Source organism: Bombina bombina, chromosome 4 (genome assembly GCF_027579735.1).
Source record: "Bombina bombina isolate aBomBom1 chromosome 4, aBomBom1.pri, whole genome shotgun sequence".
Taxonomy (NCBI): domain Eukaryota; kingdom Metazoa; phylum Chordata; class Amphibia; order Anura; family Bombinatoridae; genus Bombina; species Bombina bombina.
The window spans coordinates 334,198,466-334,217,657 of record NC_069502.1 but is presented as its reverse complement, the minus strand read 5'-3'; the positions used below and the strand labels follow the sequence as shown (position 1 = coordinate 334,217,657).

Sequence of the window (19,192 nt, the reverse complement as noted above, 5' to 3'; positions counted from 1 at the left end):
TCAAAAGCAGAAGAATCAAACTGAAACAGCTGCCTGAAGAACTTTTCTACAAAAAACTGCTTCTGAAGAAGCAAATAGATCAAAATGGTAGAATTTAGATAAATGTATGCAAAGAAGACCAAGTAGCAGCTTTACAAATCTGATCAACTGAAGCTTCATTCTTAAAAGCCCAGGAAGTGGAAACTGATCTAATAGAATGAGCTGTAATTCTCTGAGGTGGGGCTTGACATGACTCAAAATAGGCTTGATGAATCAAAAGCTTTAACCACGAAGCCAAGGAAATGGCAGAAGCCTTCTGACCTTTCCTGGAACGAGAAACGATAACAAATAGACTAGAAGTCTTCCTGAAATCTTTAGTAGCTTCAACATAATATTTCAGAATGTAAAGATCTCTCCAAAGAATTCTTAGGATTAGGACACAAGGAAGGAACAACAATTTCTCTATTAAAAAAACTGCCATATCCTGATGTAAAATCAGAAAAAGGAGATTCACAAGAGAGAGCGGATAATTCAGAAACTCTTCTAGCAGAAGAGATGGCCTAAAGAAACAACACTTTCCAAGAAAGTAGTTTAATGTCGAAAGAATGCATAGGCTCAAACGGAGGAGCCTGTAAAGCCTTCAAAACCAAATTAAGACTCCAAGGAGGAGAGATTGATTTAATGACAGTCTTAATACAAACCAAAGCCTGCACAAAACAATGAATATCAGGAAGTTTAGCAATCTTTCTGTGAAATAAAACAGAAAGAGCAGAGATTTGTCCTTTCAAGGAACCTGCAGACAAACCTTTATCCAAACCATCCTGAAGAAACTGTAAAATTCTAGGAATTCGAAAATTTATTTATGAGAAGAACACCATGAAATATGTCTTCCAAACTTGATAATAAATTTTTCTAGAAACAGATTTACGAGCCTGCAACATAGTATTAATCACAGAGTCAGAAAAACCTCTATGACTAAGCACTAAGCGTTCAATTTCCATACCTTCAAATTTAATGATTTCAGAGCCTGATGGAAAAACGGACCTTGAGATAGAAGGTCTGGCCTTAATGGAAGTGACCAAGGTTGGCAACTGGACATCCGAACAAGATCCGCATACCAAAACCTGTGAGGCCATGCTGGAGCCACCAGCAGCACAAACGATTGCTCCATGATGATTTTGGAGATCACTCTTGGAAGAAGAACTAGAGGCGGGAAAATATAAGCAGGTTGATAACACCAAGGAAGTGTCAACGCATCCACTGCTTCCGCCTGAGGATCCCTGGACCTGGACAGGTACCTGGGAAGTTTCTTGTTTAGATGAGATGCCATCAGATTTATTTCTGGAAGCCCCCACATCTGAACAACTTGAGAAAACACACCTGGGTGGAGAGACCACTCTCCCGGATGTAAAGTCTGATGACTGAGGTAATCAGCTTCCCAATTGTCTATAACTGGGATATGAACCGCAGAAATTAGACAGGATCTCGGATTCCGCCCAAACAAGTATCCAAGTTACTTCTTTCATAGCTTGAGGACTGTGAGTCCCACCCTGATGATTGACATATGCCACAGTTGTGATATTGTCTGTCTGAAAACAAATGAACGGTTCTCTCTTCAACAGAGGCCAAAACTGAAGAGCCCTGTGAATCGCACTTTCCAAAATATTTATTGGTAATCTCGCCTCTTAAGATTTCCAAACCCCTTGTGCTGTTAGAGATCTCCAAACAGCTCCCCAACCTGAAAGACTTGCATCTGTTGTGATCAAGGTCCAGGTTGGACTAACAAAAGATTCCCCTAGAAATTATACAATGGTGATCTAACCACCAAGTCAGAGAAAGTTGAACATTGGGATTTAAGGATATTAATTGTGATATCCTTGTATAATCCCTGAACCATTGGTTCAGCATACAAACGAGCAAAGAGGATCGCGTCTGATTCTGCAGTCATGAGACCTAAAACTTCCATGCACATAGCTACTGAAGGGAATGACTAAGACTGAAGGTTCCGACAGGCTGCAACCAATTTCAAACGTCTCTTGTCTGTTAGACACAAAGTCATGGACACTGAATCTATCTGGAAACCTAAAAAGGTTACCTTTGTCTGAGGAATCAAAGATCTTTTTAGTAAATTGATCCTTCAACCATGTCTTCGAAGAAACAACACTAGTTGATTCATCTGAGATTCTGCAGAACATAAAGACTGAGCAAGTACCAAGATATCATCCAAATAAGGAAACACCGCAATACCCCACTCTCTGATTACAGAGAGCAGGGCACCGAGAACCTTTGAAAATATTCTTGGAGCTGTCGCTAGACCAAAAGGAAGAGCAACAAATTGGTAATACTTGTCTAGAAAAGAGAATCTCAGGAACTGATAGTGATCTGGATGAATGGGAATATGAAGATATGGGGAAGAAGTACTATCTTCCATAGGAATAGTAGTACGTTTAGCAAGAGTAGAGATAGCCCCATCAACTTTGGGGATCTTTTCTCAAAACTCCAATCTAACTGCTGGCAAAGGATACAATTTTTTAAACCTTGAAGAAGGAATAAAAGAAGTACCAGACCTATTCCATTTCTTAGAAATCATATCAGAAATAGCATCAGGAACTGGAAAAACCTCTGGAATAACCACAGGAGGTTTATATACAGAATTTAAATATTTACTAGTTTTAAAATCAAGAGGACTAGTTTCCTCCATTTCCAATGTAATCAACACTTCTTTTAACAAAGAACGAATATACTCCATTTTAAATAAATAAGAAGATTTGTCAGTGTCAATATCTGAGGCAGGATCTTCTGAATCAGATAGATCCTCATCAGAGAAGGATAATTCAGTATGTTGCCGGTCATTTGAAATTTCATCAACTTTATGAGAAGTTTTAAAAGACCTTTTACGTTTATTAGAAGGTGGAATGGCAGACAAAGCCTTCTGAATAGACTCAGAAATAAATTATTTTAAATGTACAGGTATATCTTGTGCATTAGATGTTGAGGGAACAGCAACAGATAATGAACTACTACTGATGGATACATTCTCTGCATGTAAAAGTTTATCATGACAACTATTACAAACCACAGCTGGAGGTATAACCTCCACAAGTTTACAACAATTGCACTTAGCTTTGGTAGAACTGTTATCAGGCAGCAGGGTTCCAACAGTGATTTCTGAGACAGCATCAGATTGAGACATCTTGCAAATATAAGAGAAAAAACAACATATAAAGCAACATGATCAATTTCCTTATGGCAGTTTCAGGAATGGGAAAAAATGCAAACAGCATAGCCCTCTGACATAGAAAAAAGGCAAGAGGCAAATAAGAATGGGGTCTTAAATGATGAAAATATTTGGCGCCAAGTATGACGCATGCACAAACTGAACAAACAGAATAATATTTAATATTGTGAAGGACTCGTCATCGACTAAGATGCCGGAAATGATGAAATTGCGTCAACGAACGGAACTTCGCGCCAAAAAAATCTCGCTCCAAGAAACACGCAATAAACTTTTGCATTTTACACCCTCGCGGGCCTAATTCTGGCTGAGAATTTAAAAGATAGTCAATTGAAAAAGAGACTATACCCCAGGTAAGAAATACATTTTTCCTTAAAAAGCATTTCCCAGATATGACACTGACAGTCTGCAAAAGGAAATATACTGAAAACCTGAATCATGGTAAATATAAGTACAATACATATATTTAGAACTTTATTAAAATACATAAAGTATCAAACCATAGCTGAGAGTTTCTTAAGTAATGAAAACATACTTACTAAAAGACACCCATCCACATATAGCAGATAGCCAAACCAGTACTGAAACAGTTATCAGTAGAGGTAATGGAATATGAGAGTATATCGTCGATTTGAAAAGGGATCGATAACAGAGAACCTATGAAATAGATCTCCCGTGAGGAAAACCATTGCATTCAATAGGTGATACTCCCTTCACATCCTTCTGTAATTCACTGTACTCTGAGAGGAATCGGGCTTCAAAATGCTGAGAAGCGCATATCAACGTTGAAATCTTAGCACAAACTTACTTCACCACCTCCATAGGAGGCAAAGTTTGTAAAACTGATTTGTGGATGTGGTGAGGGGTGCATTTATAGGCATTTTGAGGTTTGGGAAACTTTGCCCCTCCTGGTAGGATTGTATATCCCATATGTCACTAGCTCATGGACTCTTGCCAATTACATGAAAGAAAAAGGCAGGCAAAGGGTTTTAACATAGAGATACATACATTTACATGTCTAAAGATATCTATGTATGTATATATATATATATTTTGTTGGGTTAATGCACTTGAGAATATGTGATCGGTTTGCGTGCGAGTAGGGTGCAAGTTTTTTTTCACTTTTCGCATTTGATTGAAGTCTATAGGGTCAATTTATTATTGTGCGGACAGACATGATACGATGTAGCATATCATGTCTGCTGAACATCGATAAATGCCGACAGCATACACTGTCGGCATTTATCATTGCACCAGCAGTTCTGGTAAACTGCTGGTGCAATACCGCCCCCTGCAGTTTCACGGCCAATCGGCCGCTAGCAGGGGGTGTCAATCAACCCGATTGTATTCGATTGGGCTGATTGCTGTCCGCCACCTCAGAGGTGGGGGACGAGTTAAGGAGCAGCTTCATAACGTCCACTTCAGGCGGAACTGAAGCGGAGTGGGTCGGAAGTGGCATCTGCTGCTTCATAAATCGACCCCTATGAAGGAATACGTTCATGTGGTCACCATATTCTATCTTTAACTTTTTGCGTGCGTTGGGTTAGCGCACAAGCAAAAACTTTTTACTTTCAACTTGTAATGTACACTCTACCCAATGTGCACAAAAAGCGTACTTCTAGTGCAGTCAGGAGCGATAAATAGTGCCCCACTCGTCATCTAGCCCTTATTTCACAAAAGAATTGAGAAATAAGAGAAGTTAGTAAATAAGGGGCATAGAATAACATAGTGATTGGAGAGGGAGGTGTATTTTCTGGCAAATCTTACACAGTATCTTCAGTATATTCCTTAAATTGTCATTGTTTATAAAAAATGTTATGTTCACAAACAACTTCATTACATCTGTTTTGTTTTTTATCAAAGAAATAAAAAAATAAAAAAACATCATAGCTGAGCTATTTGTTGGGAATGACACATAGTGCGAATTTGTTTGGCTATTATTTTTTCATATATCCCAGTTATGTTACAGCAGATGGTATAACAGATGCTGGGGACCGATAGCAGGAAAAAAATGTATGTTCTCTTATTGTTCAAATATTTAAGATAAAAATATTTTAAGACAAGAACAATGTTTAAAAGAAAATTGCTTTCTTACTTTCTCATTTCTTTTATATTTTTTATTTATATGTCTACTTAATCATTGTGCTAGAAATTTTCACTTTCATTTTTAACAAAAATATTTAATTTGTAAATGGATAGAATCCAAAGACCTAAATATTCAAAAAGCTCGTCAAACCATTAAAGGGACATGGAACAATAAACTTTGTAGTACTATTAAATACAAATTAAATTTACTTGTACTTTTAAATTTGCCTCTTATTGTCACATAGCTCCTATCCATATCAGCATACTAAGGGCACTATATGGCAGCAGTGTATGAAACAATGTATGGTGCTCTAGAGACGTGCACGCTACTAAACCTACATCAGTAGGCTCTCATAGAAATGAGATACATTTCAACATAATATACAAAGAGTCATTTGATAACAAAAGGAAATTAGAAAGGGTTTTGTTTCTTTTTAAAGTGAAAGCTAAAGTTTGACTTCCATGTCTCTTTGAGAGACATGAAAATTGAAATTCAAGTTTCAGACAGTAACATGCACTTTGAAAAACACTTTCTAATTTAATTATGTTATCAAATTTATTTTATTCTCTTGGTATCCTTTGTTGGAGAGAACCTAAGTAGACTCAGGAACATGCATGTGTCTTGAGTGCAAGAATGTTTATATATATATATATATATATAATTGTTAGGAGTGTTTTCAACAATGTATAACTTTGTTTTAGCTATTGCTGCAAACACTGCTGCCATACAATACTCAAGACACATGCATGTTCCTGAGCCTACCTAGATATGCTCGTCAACAAAGGACACAGACGAAATTAAATAGCTGATAATAGAAATAAATTGCAAATATCTTTCTCAAATTGGAAGCTGTATCAGAAGCATAATATTTTAATTTTAACTTCCACACCCCTTTAAGACCTTTCACATTCTATTATTAAAAATTATTCCCATTTTTGGTAAACATTGATTTTATTATGCAATAATCACAGTCTATTCTAAATGGGTTTTTTTTTAGCAGATTTGCTATAATAATGTTTTTTTATTAACTTTCGTTATCCTTTTCTTCCGAGATATATCTCATATTTTTATTCCGTTGGCATGTTTCTATTTTTAGTTTTCCAGTAAAATAGAAAATAAATAGTTTAATAACAAAATCCCATAATACATGTATTGACTGAATGGGACACAAATCTGCTTTACTACCAATTTCTAAGTTACATCAAGCACTTTATTAACATTGCAGTTTAATAAAGTAGATACCATCTATGATCAAAGATATAAAAAAAAAATCCAATGTTGCAGATGTCAAACCCAAATTAATTTTTTAGTTTTCATAAGAAATAAATACAAATAAATATCTTCTGAATCTGTTCTGCCTTTTTCTGAGAAAATATATCAACCTAGTATGATTAAATGTAATAAATTGACTTATGAAGAATGGATTTGAGATAACGCGACCATCTTTGTTTATATCTATTACAAGCTCTCTGCTGTGAATTCTTCATACACAGAATTTCATTTTCAGCTACAGGTGGTAAAAATAAGCAGACCAGAATCAATCATTTTTAAGGCTCTTACTAACCTTCCATGGGAGTATTATTATCTGGACGGTTTGCAAATACAACATCCACATATTCCAGTTGCAGTCTCTGGAGAGAGCCCTTTAATCCTACAAGCAGCAAAAAATGAATAACATACGGTTAGAGAAAAGACCAAATTAGATTTTTAAGTTGACCTTTCAGAAAATCATTTGAGTTGTCCTGAGCTGTCCTCAGTGAACTATGTCACATGGGACACTATAATGCAATGAAAATGAGCTAAAGCTGATTTGCAAAATAACACCTTTAGTATAAAAATGTCATTAAAGGGACACTGAACCCAATTGTTTTCTTTCATGATTCAGATAGAGCATGCCATTTTAAGCAACTTTCTAATTTACTCCCATTATCAATTTTTCTTCGTTCTCTTGCTATCTTTATTTTAAAAGCAGGAATGTAAATCTTAGCAGCCATCCCATTTTAGGTTCAGCACCATGGATAGCACTTGCTTATTGGAGGCTGACATTTACCCACCAAAAGGCAAGCATAACCCAGGTTCTCAACCAAAAATGGTCCGGCTCTTATGCATCACATTCCTGCTTTTTAAATAAAGATAGCAAGAGAACAAAGAAAAATTGATAACAGGAGTAAATTAGAACGTTGCTTAAAATTCCATGCTCTATCTGAATTATGAATGAAAAAAAAATGGGTTTAGTGTCCCTTTAAATGTGCTTAATCATTTTTTTTTTAATTTCGCACAGGATAATAACATATGGTAGTTATTGTAAACTCTAAACATCTTAAAATATATTTTTATCTTATTGACAATTGTATCTGCTGGTTATATTGCCTGTTATTTGATAAATATTAGCACATTAATGGCTGCCAAAAGGCTGATTTGATGTCGATACAATCACAGTTGGAAACACTTTTGTTTTCATTTTCAGCTAAAAGGACCTGATTAACCCCAGACAATACTTTTTGATTTATTACCAAGTACCCCATAAAGTTTTCAAATGTAACTTTGAGTTTGCACATGCATAACACTGATATTCCCCACCCCCCCATATTTGGAAGACATTAAGAAGCAGCATCACCAAACAGATACAAACATTAACCACTCAATCAATTAAAATTCAAATAAGCACTTAAAGGGCCATAATACCCAAATGTTTAAACACTTGAAAGTGATGCAGCATAGCTGTAAAGTGAGCCCGGAATGACGGGATGGAAAGGGAGGGCTTTTGACCCTCACTGAAGCAAGCAAGGGGTGGGGGCTTGAAGGGGGCGGGGTTTTGCTTACTTAAGGAGAGGGCCACCGGAAACACGGCCTCTTCTAGAATCATCGTGATAGAAGCAGTTTCTACTTCTACCACGCATCAAGGAGCTGACGGCCATGGCGCAGCTGACGGCGCTTGTGGAGCTGGCGACCTCGCTGTCGAGGGACAAGGGAGCTGGCTGGGTCCTCCAGCAGTTGAAGGCGGCGATCGGCGAGAGCGGTGGAGGTGAGGCTGCGGCGAGAGGAAGCAGGCGTCCCAGGACTACACGGCGGTCGAAGCTGCCGGAGAGATTGAGCCCGGATGGAGCGGGAAGGCGTAAGAGAGGCGGCTCGGCATCGGCCAGGAGGCGTGGACGGAGGGGTCGAGGAACAGCGGAGGAGGACAGAAGGAGTTTGGAGCGGACGATGGTGTGGAGGCGGGAGCTGGGTCTCGGCTGCAGGAGTCGGCGGCCGCACGGAGTAGCAGCAGGATGGCGGTTGTGGAAGGTAAGTACCGCTGAGTCACCAATGTATGGGCACCAGGGGCAGCAGGGCACATGGTGTAATCTTGGGGCATATTTGGGCCCGGGATGGGTTGCCGCGAACGGCACAAAAAGGGTGCCGGAGAGTGGCACGGGGGGGGGAAAGGGGGGCATCAATAGTTAACCCCCACCACTGTAGATAAAGTGGCTGTGGGGGCACGGAAACGCAAAATAAAAATAATAATATATAGTTAAATAATAAAAAGAATTATATAGGTAAAAGTAAAAAAAAAAAAAAAAAAAAAAAAAAAATTGTAAGGAGTGGTTTAGCAAGTGAGGTTGGAGAGTGGAGTGGCTATTCAATTAGGCCCAAAAAAAAAAAAGGGAGGTTGAGGGGCTAGGTAGGCTGTGTTGTGAGCGGATAGGTAGATAGAATGGGAGTTGGGCCTGGTGGGAAGTTAGTAGGCTGGGGCAGGGCCGTATGTTAGGCAGAGTTTATAAAAAAAAAAAAAAAATTAATTACATTAATAGACAAGGAAAAAGGGTAGCACAGGGATGGTAAGGGGTGTATAAGAGTGGGTCCCAGTGCTGTGCGTAGAGGTAGGAGCTGAAGGGCCAGGCTGCAAAAAAAAAAAAAAAAAAATTTAAATAAATAAAGATTAAAAGAAAAAAAAATATATATAAATAAAAATAGGGTTTCCAAAAGGGTGCGGGGTAGCCATAGCCATTTTTTTCCCTTAGGCATGACTGGCAATTTGGTGATGGGGGGGGAATTTTGTTAATAGTATTTTTTGATGTTTCAGTGGGCTCTAATAGGCCAGCAGCAGTTCAGGACCTGAACATGGAACTACTGGAAGCAGAGGGAGACTCCCTGCACATACTGGAGCGCTATAGCGACTTCGAAGAGGAAGAAGGGGAAGTGAGGTCACCAGCGGGACCGGTCCGTACGGGCAGGGTGAGTGAGTCTGATGCCTTGGCCCAGTTGTTACAGACCTTCTCAGAGGGAGCAGACGGCGGAGCTGGGAGCTCTGGCCCGGGGAGGAGGAGATGCATGGAGGGGGAAGTGGACGGAAGAGAGAGGTAGGTATCTAGAAGGCGGGAGAGGAGTGAGTGTACTGCCAGGTTTCTCTCTTCTACATTGCAGGACATACGGCCCAGCCCACTCCGGGCCAGGGGCAGCAGGAGAGAGGATCAAGCAGGAGCAGGGTACAGGAGGGGGCACTCACGTTCCCCTCTACCTTATAGAGGCAGGGATCGGGACCAGGCGTCTCCAACCTGGGCGAGGCTGGAACGGCAAGAAAGAGGCAGGACCACAGCACGGCGCACCCGCTCCAGGTCCAGGAGACGGTCTGCATCCAGAAGGGCCACAGAAGACAGAGCAGACCCAAGGGGAGACACAGTTCCTACGGCTGCAGCTGGAGGGCTGGCAGTGCCAGGATCCGGACGCTCAACGGCACCCACTATTTCAGGTGAGGTGTCTCAAAATGTTAATGCTTCTGGTATGAATGCAAGGTTGGATGCGGGTCGAATGACTCTTTTGGAGGGGCTTAGGGCATTAGGGCATTGATAGCACAGGCGGAGAGGCAAGGAACAGGGCCGAGGACGGAGGGAGCGGATGCAGCAAGGGCCTGGACGTCCGGGACAGGTGGCACCGGGCCGGCAGGGACGCCGGCCGGAGGACCCAGTGCAGCAGGAGGATCCAGTGCAGGACAGGGGGGCCTGAAAGTGTCCGAAGAGGCTTTCCGGCGGCCATGCCTGTGCTCCATAGGACCATTGGGCCTCCACTTCACGGCAGAGACAAAAGAAAAAATCTGGAAAAGGGAATTTCTGGAGATTTTCTCACTCTTACCATTGGATCAATTTTTGGACATTAAAGAGGACAACAAAGCGGAGCCGGGTAAGAAAGAGGAGGAGAGAAAAAAGAGGTATAGGAAGCTGCCCAAGACGTTTGCAAATTGGTCCAGGGCCTTTTGCATACTGTCCTGTGTCATAGCGGAGAAGTGTCCAGAACAGGGTTCCCCCCTTTTCTGCTATTATGATGAGATTTCGTCAGCGTACAGAACGTACGGGGGGATGGCCTGGTGGCGATACGACGAACAGTTTCGTCAGCGTATTGCTGTAAGGCCGGACATGCAATGGGATGACCGGGACATGGGGATATCATGATGCCATTATGGGGGAGCCAGTCCTTTCGGGGGGCGAGCGCAGGTTTCGGGAGAGGCCAGGCCAGCGGGACAGCGGTGGCGATTAGAAAAGGACTATGTTTCCAATACAACGATGGATCCTGCAGATTTGGAACTACGTGCAAATATAAACATGAATGCTCCACTTGCGGGGGAATGCATCCCCAGAGGCGGTGCTTCCATAAGGGGAAGCTTGGGGGACAGGCTGGAGAGGTGGCCGTTTCTGGCACGGACCCCGGTGAGGGTAGGAAGGATGGCCCCGTGGCTAAAAATGTACGGTGAGTGGGGAAAAAAGGAGGACGCTGAGTTATTGTTAGCAGGTTTTAGTTCTGGGTTTTTGATTCCGTTTGTTGATAGGCCGGTATCTCAAGTAGTTAGAAACTTGAAGTCGGCTAGGGAATTTCCGTAGGTGGTGCGGGATAAGTTACAGAAAGAGGTGCAGCTCGGGCGTATGGCCGGTCCTTTTGCTGAACGCCCTTTGGCCAAATTACGGGTATCGCCATTGGGGGTGGTGCCAAAAAAGACGGCAGGTCAGTTCCGGATGATACATCACTTGTCCCACCCCAAAGGGGAGTCTGTAAATGATGGGATTGACCCGGAATTGGCAGCGGTTCGGTATGCATCATTTGATAAGGCGGCTGAGTTGGTGCAAAAAGCGGGTAGGGGGGCACTGCTGGCGAAGGTGGATGTGGAGGCAGCTTTCCGGCTGCTTCCAGTACACCCGAGCTGTCACCATTTGTTAGGTTGTTTTTTTGATGGCTCTTATTTTGTTGATTTAGCATTGCCAATGGGCTGTTCCATATCTTGTTCGTACTTTGAGAAATTCAGTTTGTTTATTGAGTGGGTCGTGGCCAAGCGGGCAAAATGTAGATCCTTGGTCCATTATCTAGACGACTTCTTGTTCGTGGGTAGACCGGGAGAGGACGAGTGCAGTAGGCTGTTGGAAGTTTTTGGGCAAGTGGCGGCTGATTTTGGAATTCCAGTGGCGTCAGAGAAAACAGAAGGGCCGTGTACGTCTTTGAATTTCTTGGGAATCAACATTGATTCCGTTACTATGGAAGCAGAAGGCGACATTGAGGGAACTGCAATCTTTGTTGGGTAAGCTTAATTTTGCCTGCCGCATCATGCCAGTGGGGAGGGTGTTTTCAAGGAGATTGTCCATGGCGTTGGCGGGAGTGAAGGAACCTCATCATCATGTGAGACTCTCACGGCAGCACAAGGAGGACCTGAAGGTGTGGATGTTGTTCCTCGACAGTTTCAACGGGAGAACCCTGATCCTGGAGCCTAGGGTCCTGGAATCCGATTTGGAGTTGTTTACCGATGCGGCTGGCGGTATCGGTTTCGGGGCTTACATGGAGGGACGGTGGTGCATGGGCCAATGGCCAGGGGAGTGGATGGAGGCTGGCCTGACAAAAAATGTTACCTTTCTGGAATTATTTCCACTATGGGTTGCTTTGAAGGTGTGGCCATCGAGTCTGGCGGACAAAAGAGTCACTTTTAGATCTGACAACATGGGGGTGGTGATGGCAGTTAACAGACTGACAGCTAGTTCTCCGCCAGTGGTTCATTTGTTAAGATTGTTTGTGCTGGAATGTTTGAGGAACAATGTCTGTTTTAGAGCTGTTCATGTAGCTGGTGAAAACAATGGGATAGCTGATGCTCTTTCCCGTTTGCAGTGGGATCGTTTTCGAACCTTGGCCCCAGCCGCAGAGGAGGTGGGAGATCCATGTCCAAAGAACCTATGGTCCATGGCATTTCCAATCTAGTGGGCCTGGTGAGGGGAGCATTAGCTCGTTCAACATGGAAGGCCTACTGGCAAGTATGGAATCACTGGTGGGCTCTGGTAAGAGGTAACCTGGGAAGGGGTAGGAGTGTAAACAAGCTAGACCTTTTGCTGCAGTGGATAAAGGATTGGCAAGCTGAAGGGGCTTCTAAAGCTATGGTGCAGAGGCGACTGTCCGCTCTGGCCTTTCTATTTCAGTTATTGGGCTGGGAGGATGTAACTAAGACATTTGTAGTGCGGCTAGCGGCCAGAGGTTGGAGTCGGAGAGAGGAAAGGGGGGACGCTAGGAGGCCTTTGGTTTTTTCTGTTCTGAAGGCGGTGGTTAGGGTGCTGCAAGGTATGTGTAAATCTTACTTTGAATTCTTACTTTTTAAATCAGCTTTTGTGTTAGCCTTTTTCGGGGCTTTCCGAATATCAGAATTGGTGAGTGCAAATAGACGGGTGGCTGGAGGTTTACAGTTTGGGGATGTTTGGTTGGAGGGGGATAAGGTTCATATTTGGTTACGAAAGTCAAAGACTGATCAGCTAGGCAAAGGTGCGCTGGTCAGCCTGGGGGCGGTGGGGGGAGAGTGTTTCCCGGTTTCGGCAGTACAGAGATTTTTGGAGGTGAGGAGTCAAGATGGGGGGCCCCTGTTGGTGCATGAGGATGGGTCCTTTTTATCACGCTTTCAGTTTGTAGCAGTGTTTAAAAAAGCTTTGGATGGGGCGGGTTCGCAGCATCGGAGTTTGGGTCCCACTCATTCAGAATAGGGGCGGCTACGGAGGCTAGTGCATTAGGTTTGGGGGAGCAAGTGATCAGGAGAATTGGTAGATGGGAATCTAGGAGGTTTCAGTCATATGTTCGTCCTGCGCTGCGGTTATAATTCGCTAATGTGGTCTTTTGTGTTTTTGCAGGTCCCATTTCATGTTGGCTAATTGGTCATTCGTATATAGCAAGAGCAAGAGTAGCAGCTATGTCTAAGGAGAAGGGGAGCCAATTGGGGATTGACCCGAATACGGCTGTTCTGAGGTGGTTTGGCTTCGGAGGCATGAAATGGGACCAGATCCTTATTAAGGTAGTGGAGTATGCCCGCCTGTTCAACCCACCAGGTATGTTACTTATTCATGCAGGAGGCAATGACTTGGGATATTTACCTCAAAAGACACTTATTGACTCGATACGAAGGGATATGGAAAGGTTGTGGGAGCTGTTTCCAGGGTTAATGTTGATATGGTCCGAGATTGAACCAAGGTGTTCATGGAGAGCTGCTTGGGATGAGACACGGTTGGATGCTTCAAGGAGGAAAGTTAATAGGACAATAAGTGGTTTTGTGACTAAGAGAGTTGGGACATCAATCAGACATGTGGAGTTTGAGGGGGAGTCAGGACGATGTTTCTACGAGAAAGACTTGGTGCACCTAAATGAGGTGGGCATTCATCTGTTCAATTTTAATTTACATGAAGGGGTTCTAAAGGCCTTGCAGCAGGTGGTGGGCTGAGGCTGGGTCAGCCTCGCTGGTGGCGGGGGGTGCTTGCTGGGTGGATTAAGTGGATCGTTAATGAGGTGTACCCCCTGTGTGTTTAGGGGAGGCAAGTTGGATGGTAGGTGGACAAAAAGTCTGGTGGCTTAGTTTAGGCAAGCACCTCCTGAGGGTTTTAGGGTTGTTGTCAATTGGTTAATTGTTTGGTTAATATTTATATGTTAATGTTATATATTTATTGGTAATAAATGTGGAGCTGCGGCCTTTACAACCCAGGTTGGTGTCTGTGTCATTTATTTATTCTTGCAGAGTAATGCATAGGAGGGTCAAGTGAGCCCGGAATGACGGGATGGAAAGGGAGGGCTTTTGACCCTCACTGAAGCAAGCAAGGGGTGGTGGCTTGAAGGGGGCGGGGTTTTGTTTACTTAAGGAGAGGGCCACCGGAGACACGGCCTCTTCTAGAATCATCGTGATAGAAGCAGTTTCTCCCTCCCTCCCTAATTATGGCTTTGTCGCAGCTAATTTGGCGGGGGGTGCTTGCTGGGTGGATTAAGTGGATCGTTAATGAGGTGTACCCCCTGTGTGTTTAGGGGAGGCAAGTTGGATGGTAGGTGGACAAAAAGTCTGGTGGCTTAGTTTAGGCAAGCACCTCCTGAGGGTTTTAGGGTTATTGTCAATTGGTTAATTGTTTGGTTAATATTTATATGTTAATGTTATATATTTATTGGTAATAAATGTGGAGCTGCGGCCTTTACAACCCAGGTTGGTGTCTGTGTCATTTATTTATTCTTGCAGAGTAATGCATAGGAGGGTCAAAAGCTGACTAGAAAATATCACCTGAACATCTCTATGTAAAAAAGAAAGATATTTTACCTCAAAAGTTCCTCAGTAGCCACCTCCCATTGTAAAGGATTTCTAAGCAGCATTTTAGTGTGTTTGTCCTGGGACATCTGAAGGGACTAGCATCGTGCACTCTCATTATTTCACCAATCAGGTAAAGGAAGCTTACTATGAAATCTCATGAGAGTTAAGTCAAATCTCATGAGATCACAGTAAGAGTTCATGACCTCAGCACTGCTGATGCTGATTGGCTGCTGTTCATTTCTTCATTTTTTTAAATTTGTTTACCTGCAGCTGGGAGCAGCTGAGTATAACTTTTTACACAGAACTTACTCTGCTGAGCTGAGGAAATTGTGAGGTAAAATATCTTCCTTTTTTACATAGAGATGCTCAGGTGATATTTTCCTGTCAGCTTTTTACAGTTATACTGCATCAGTTTCAAGTGATTTAGCATATGAGTATTATGTCCCTTTAACCTAATAAAAACCGGCAAAATCAATAACCCCAAAAATACACAAGTTCACTCTACCCATAATGCCCCTGTGCAAATCCCTTAAAAAGACATACACACATATCTGTATGGTTTTGGAGCATAGCAGGTCACCTATTACAATCACTACATAGGCCACACAATTTTTTCACCATTTTGCTTTTATTTAATAATGCACATTTGGTTTTTGGACTGCAAAATTAGGTAGACTCCTATTAACCCTCTATGTGCCAGAGACACCTGCAGCATACTGCTTAAAGTGATGGTAAACAAAGTGTTTTTGCTAAGTGTCATCTAAAAGGAAATGCTTAAAATGCAGTCTGACATTTTTGTTTTTTTCTTCAATACCTTCGAAGTGTATATATTCCAGTCTCTTTTCCATATTCTCTTGCATCCTTTCTCGGCCCCGCTCCCTAGTGCTTTTTTTTTTTTTACTGACCACATCGCTTTGGACCAATTGCAATGCGTGTCAGTTGACAGGCTTTTTTTAATGGGATAACGTACCAACTATAACGCGCATGCGCTACGCTACCGCTCTTGTCATCAATCCCCAAGAAGAAGTGTCAACATGAGCGTGCATGAAAAGCACACACATGCGCACTAAGACTAGAGTAAGGTCCACGATGACGAAAGAGTAAACACTGAATTGTAGATTTTGTTGCGATTCAGTGTTTACATGGATTTGCGCTAGTAGCTTCTGCTCGAAACGCAGCAAACACTTTGTACAAAATATATGTTTTCATATATAAAAATATTATAATTTTGTCCTTTTAGGTGTGACACTCATTCTAAATGAAGATATATTTAGTTTTCCTTCTTTATTTTATTTATAATAAATAATATACAATAGCAAATGCTCATTATAATCAGAGGGGTGATTCACTGTTTACTTGCATTGGGACACTGTAAAATTTGAGCATGCACATACAAATTGGAACACAGAAATGCCCATCTAGTGCAAGGTAAAACAGAACTGTCAGTCATAAGAATACAGTCCGCCCTATTTGTGATGTTACAATGGTACATCCCTCTATAAACGTCACTATGTTGAATCCAGGAAAACTGGTAAGGACGGAGTGAAGGACCGTAATTGACAGGTAGAAAAATGTATGATATACATATATTCGAAAAGATTATAAAATATTTAAAACAAAAGCAAAAAAACCCCATTGCAAATATCATTCTAATAACAATTAGTATGTAATTATGGAATTGTATATGTAGAAAGTTTACCATCACTTTAACAATGATTTGCAGCCCTCTCTGGCCCCCCAAACCCCATACCTAGTGATAGGCCTGACCTTAATCCCTAACCCCATTATTACAACAGTCAACTAATAATGACTGTTAGCCCAATAAAGGGCCAGATTATAAGTGGGGTGATAACTAACTTTTTCACTCTCACGCTAACTGTGTGCAAAGTAAAATTTGAATGTGGCCAGGTTAGTGCACGTATTAAAAGGAAAAAGTTAGCTCACAAGTAAAAGACCAATGCGCTCTAACTTCAGGACTTCGGATATAGCGACCTTGTTCACTTCTCCCCATAGACTTCAATGGGGCATGCTATTTAAAAAAAACAAATACTTCTTGCTCGTGAGCTAACTTGACACCACATTCGACCAGTAGCACTAAAGCCGAAGGTAGTTATGAAAACTTTACATTCCAATGTTTTTCACATAAATACAAATTTTCTTTTTATTATAAAATATGTATTTTATATATATATATATATATATATATATATATATATATATATATATATATATATATATATATATATATATATATATACACAGTATATATATATATATATATATATATATATATATATATATATGTATGTATATATATATATATATAATGATTGTTTTGTAAAATATATATCTATACCTGTGTATTGTGTGTGTATATATATATATATATATATATATACACATTATGCAGGGAAACAAGCACTCCAGATAATGCCTAATGCCCGGGGTGCAGCAAAAAGAATAATAGACAGTCAATGATGAAGTGCACTTACAACATTTTCTTCTAAGTATATGTAAAATATTTGTATTCAAAACACAGTAAAACACATTTTAAATGGACAGTCTAGTCAAAATTAAACTTTCATGATTCTGATAAACCTAGGTAGGCTCATATTCTAATTTCTAAGCCCTTGAAGGCTGCCTCTTAGCTCAGTGCATTTTGACAGTTTATTTACAGCTAGACAGCACTAGTTCATGTGTGCCATATAGATAACATTCTGCTTACTCCCATATAGTTACTTATGAGTCAGTAATGATTGGCTAAAATGTATATCTGTCAAAAGAACTGAAATAAGGGGGTAGTCTGCAGATGCTTAGATACAAGGTAATCACAGAGGAAAAAAGTGTATTAAAGGGACATGAAACCCAAAAAAAATATTTAATGATTCAGATACAGAATACAATTTTTAACAACTTTCTAATTTACTTCTATTATATCATTTGTTTTATGCTCTTGCTATCATTTGTTGAAGGAGCAGCAATGCACTACTGGTTTCTAAATGAACACATGGATGAGCCAATGACAATCGGTATATATATATATATATATATATATATATATATATATATATATATATATATGCAGCGACCAACCAGCAGCTAGAACCTAGTTTCTCTGCTGCTCCTGAGCTTTCATAGATAAACCTTTTAGCAAAGAATAACAAGAGAAGGAAGCAAATTAAATAATAGAAGTAAATTGGAAAGTTGTTTAAAATCGTCTGCTCTGTCTAAATCACATCCCCTTAATATAACAGTGTTGGTTAAGCAAAACAGAGGGATGGGTAATAAACTGATTATCTGTTTAAACAATATAAATTCTGGAGTAGGCTGTCCCTTTAACACATTAAAATTGATTAAAATAATTTTTCAAGTTTCAAGGTATTTGACTGGAAAGGGCTCAAAAGTGTGTGTGTGTATATATATATATATATATATATATATATAAACACACATATAAAAATGTCTATATATGTATATGTGTATGTGTTTTTATGTGTAAATATGTATATATATATATATATATATATATATATATATATATATATATATATATATATATATATATATATATATATATATATATATATATATATATAGTATCTAACAAAATAACTCAACACACAGCCATTAATGTCTAAAGTGGAAATTTCCATATTGGGCCCAAAGTGTCAATATTTTGTGTGGTCACCATTATTTTTCAGCATTGCCTTAACACTCTTGGGCATGGAGTTCACCAGAGCTTAACAGGTTGCTACTGGAGTCCTCTTCCACTCCTCCATGATGACATCATGGAACTGGTGAATGTTAGAGACCTTGTGCTCCCTCACCTTCCATTTGAGGATGCCCCACAGATGCTCAATAGGGTTTAGGTATGGACACATGCTTGGCCAGTCCATCACCTTTACCCTCAGCTTCTTTAGCAAGGCAGTGGTCGTCTTGGATGTGTGTTTGGGGTACCGTATTTTTCGCTCCATAAGACGCACTTTTTCCCCTCTCAAAAGTAAGGGGAAATTTCTGTGCGTCTTATGGAGCGAATGCAGCCGGGTGTCAGGATTCTTTCAGCTGTTCCTAGCATCCTGTCCAAACTCCTCCCATTCCACCTTTAAAACTGATCCACGCCCTCAACCCAGTGCTTAGATAACGTCAACACCTTATTCCAAGCCCTTTCCTAAAGTTCAACCAAAGGTATCTATACCTATAAACTTTCTGCCTACAGTGACTTATAGTTAATTAAAGCAGCCGAGCCTCCAGCTGTCTTGTCTCTGCATCATTGCAATTGGAGCTTCATAATACCACAGTCCTTATATGGAACAAATCTATCATAAGCTTCCTCTCCTTCAAG

General features: G+C 40.9%; 1 protein-coding gene across 1 annotated transcript in view; it reads right to left on the bottom strand.

Annotated features, from left to right (window-relative positions):
• KCNAB1 (potassium voltage-gated channel subfamily A regulatory beta subunit 1) overlaps positions 1–19,192 on the bottom strand; it is a 427,823-nt gene that overhangs the window by 101,483 nt on the left and 307,148 nt on the right. The window contains exon 8 of the mRNA XM_053710077.1: positions 6,865–6,951. Coding sequence (XP_053566052.1) covers positions 6,865–6,951 — 87 coding nt within the window. The remainder of the gene's footprint in view (positions 1–6,864; positions 6,952–19,192) is intronic.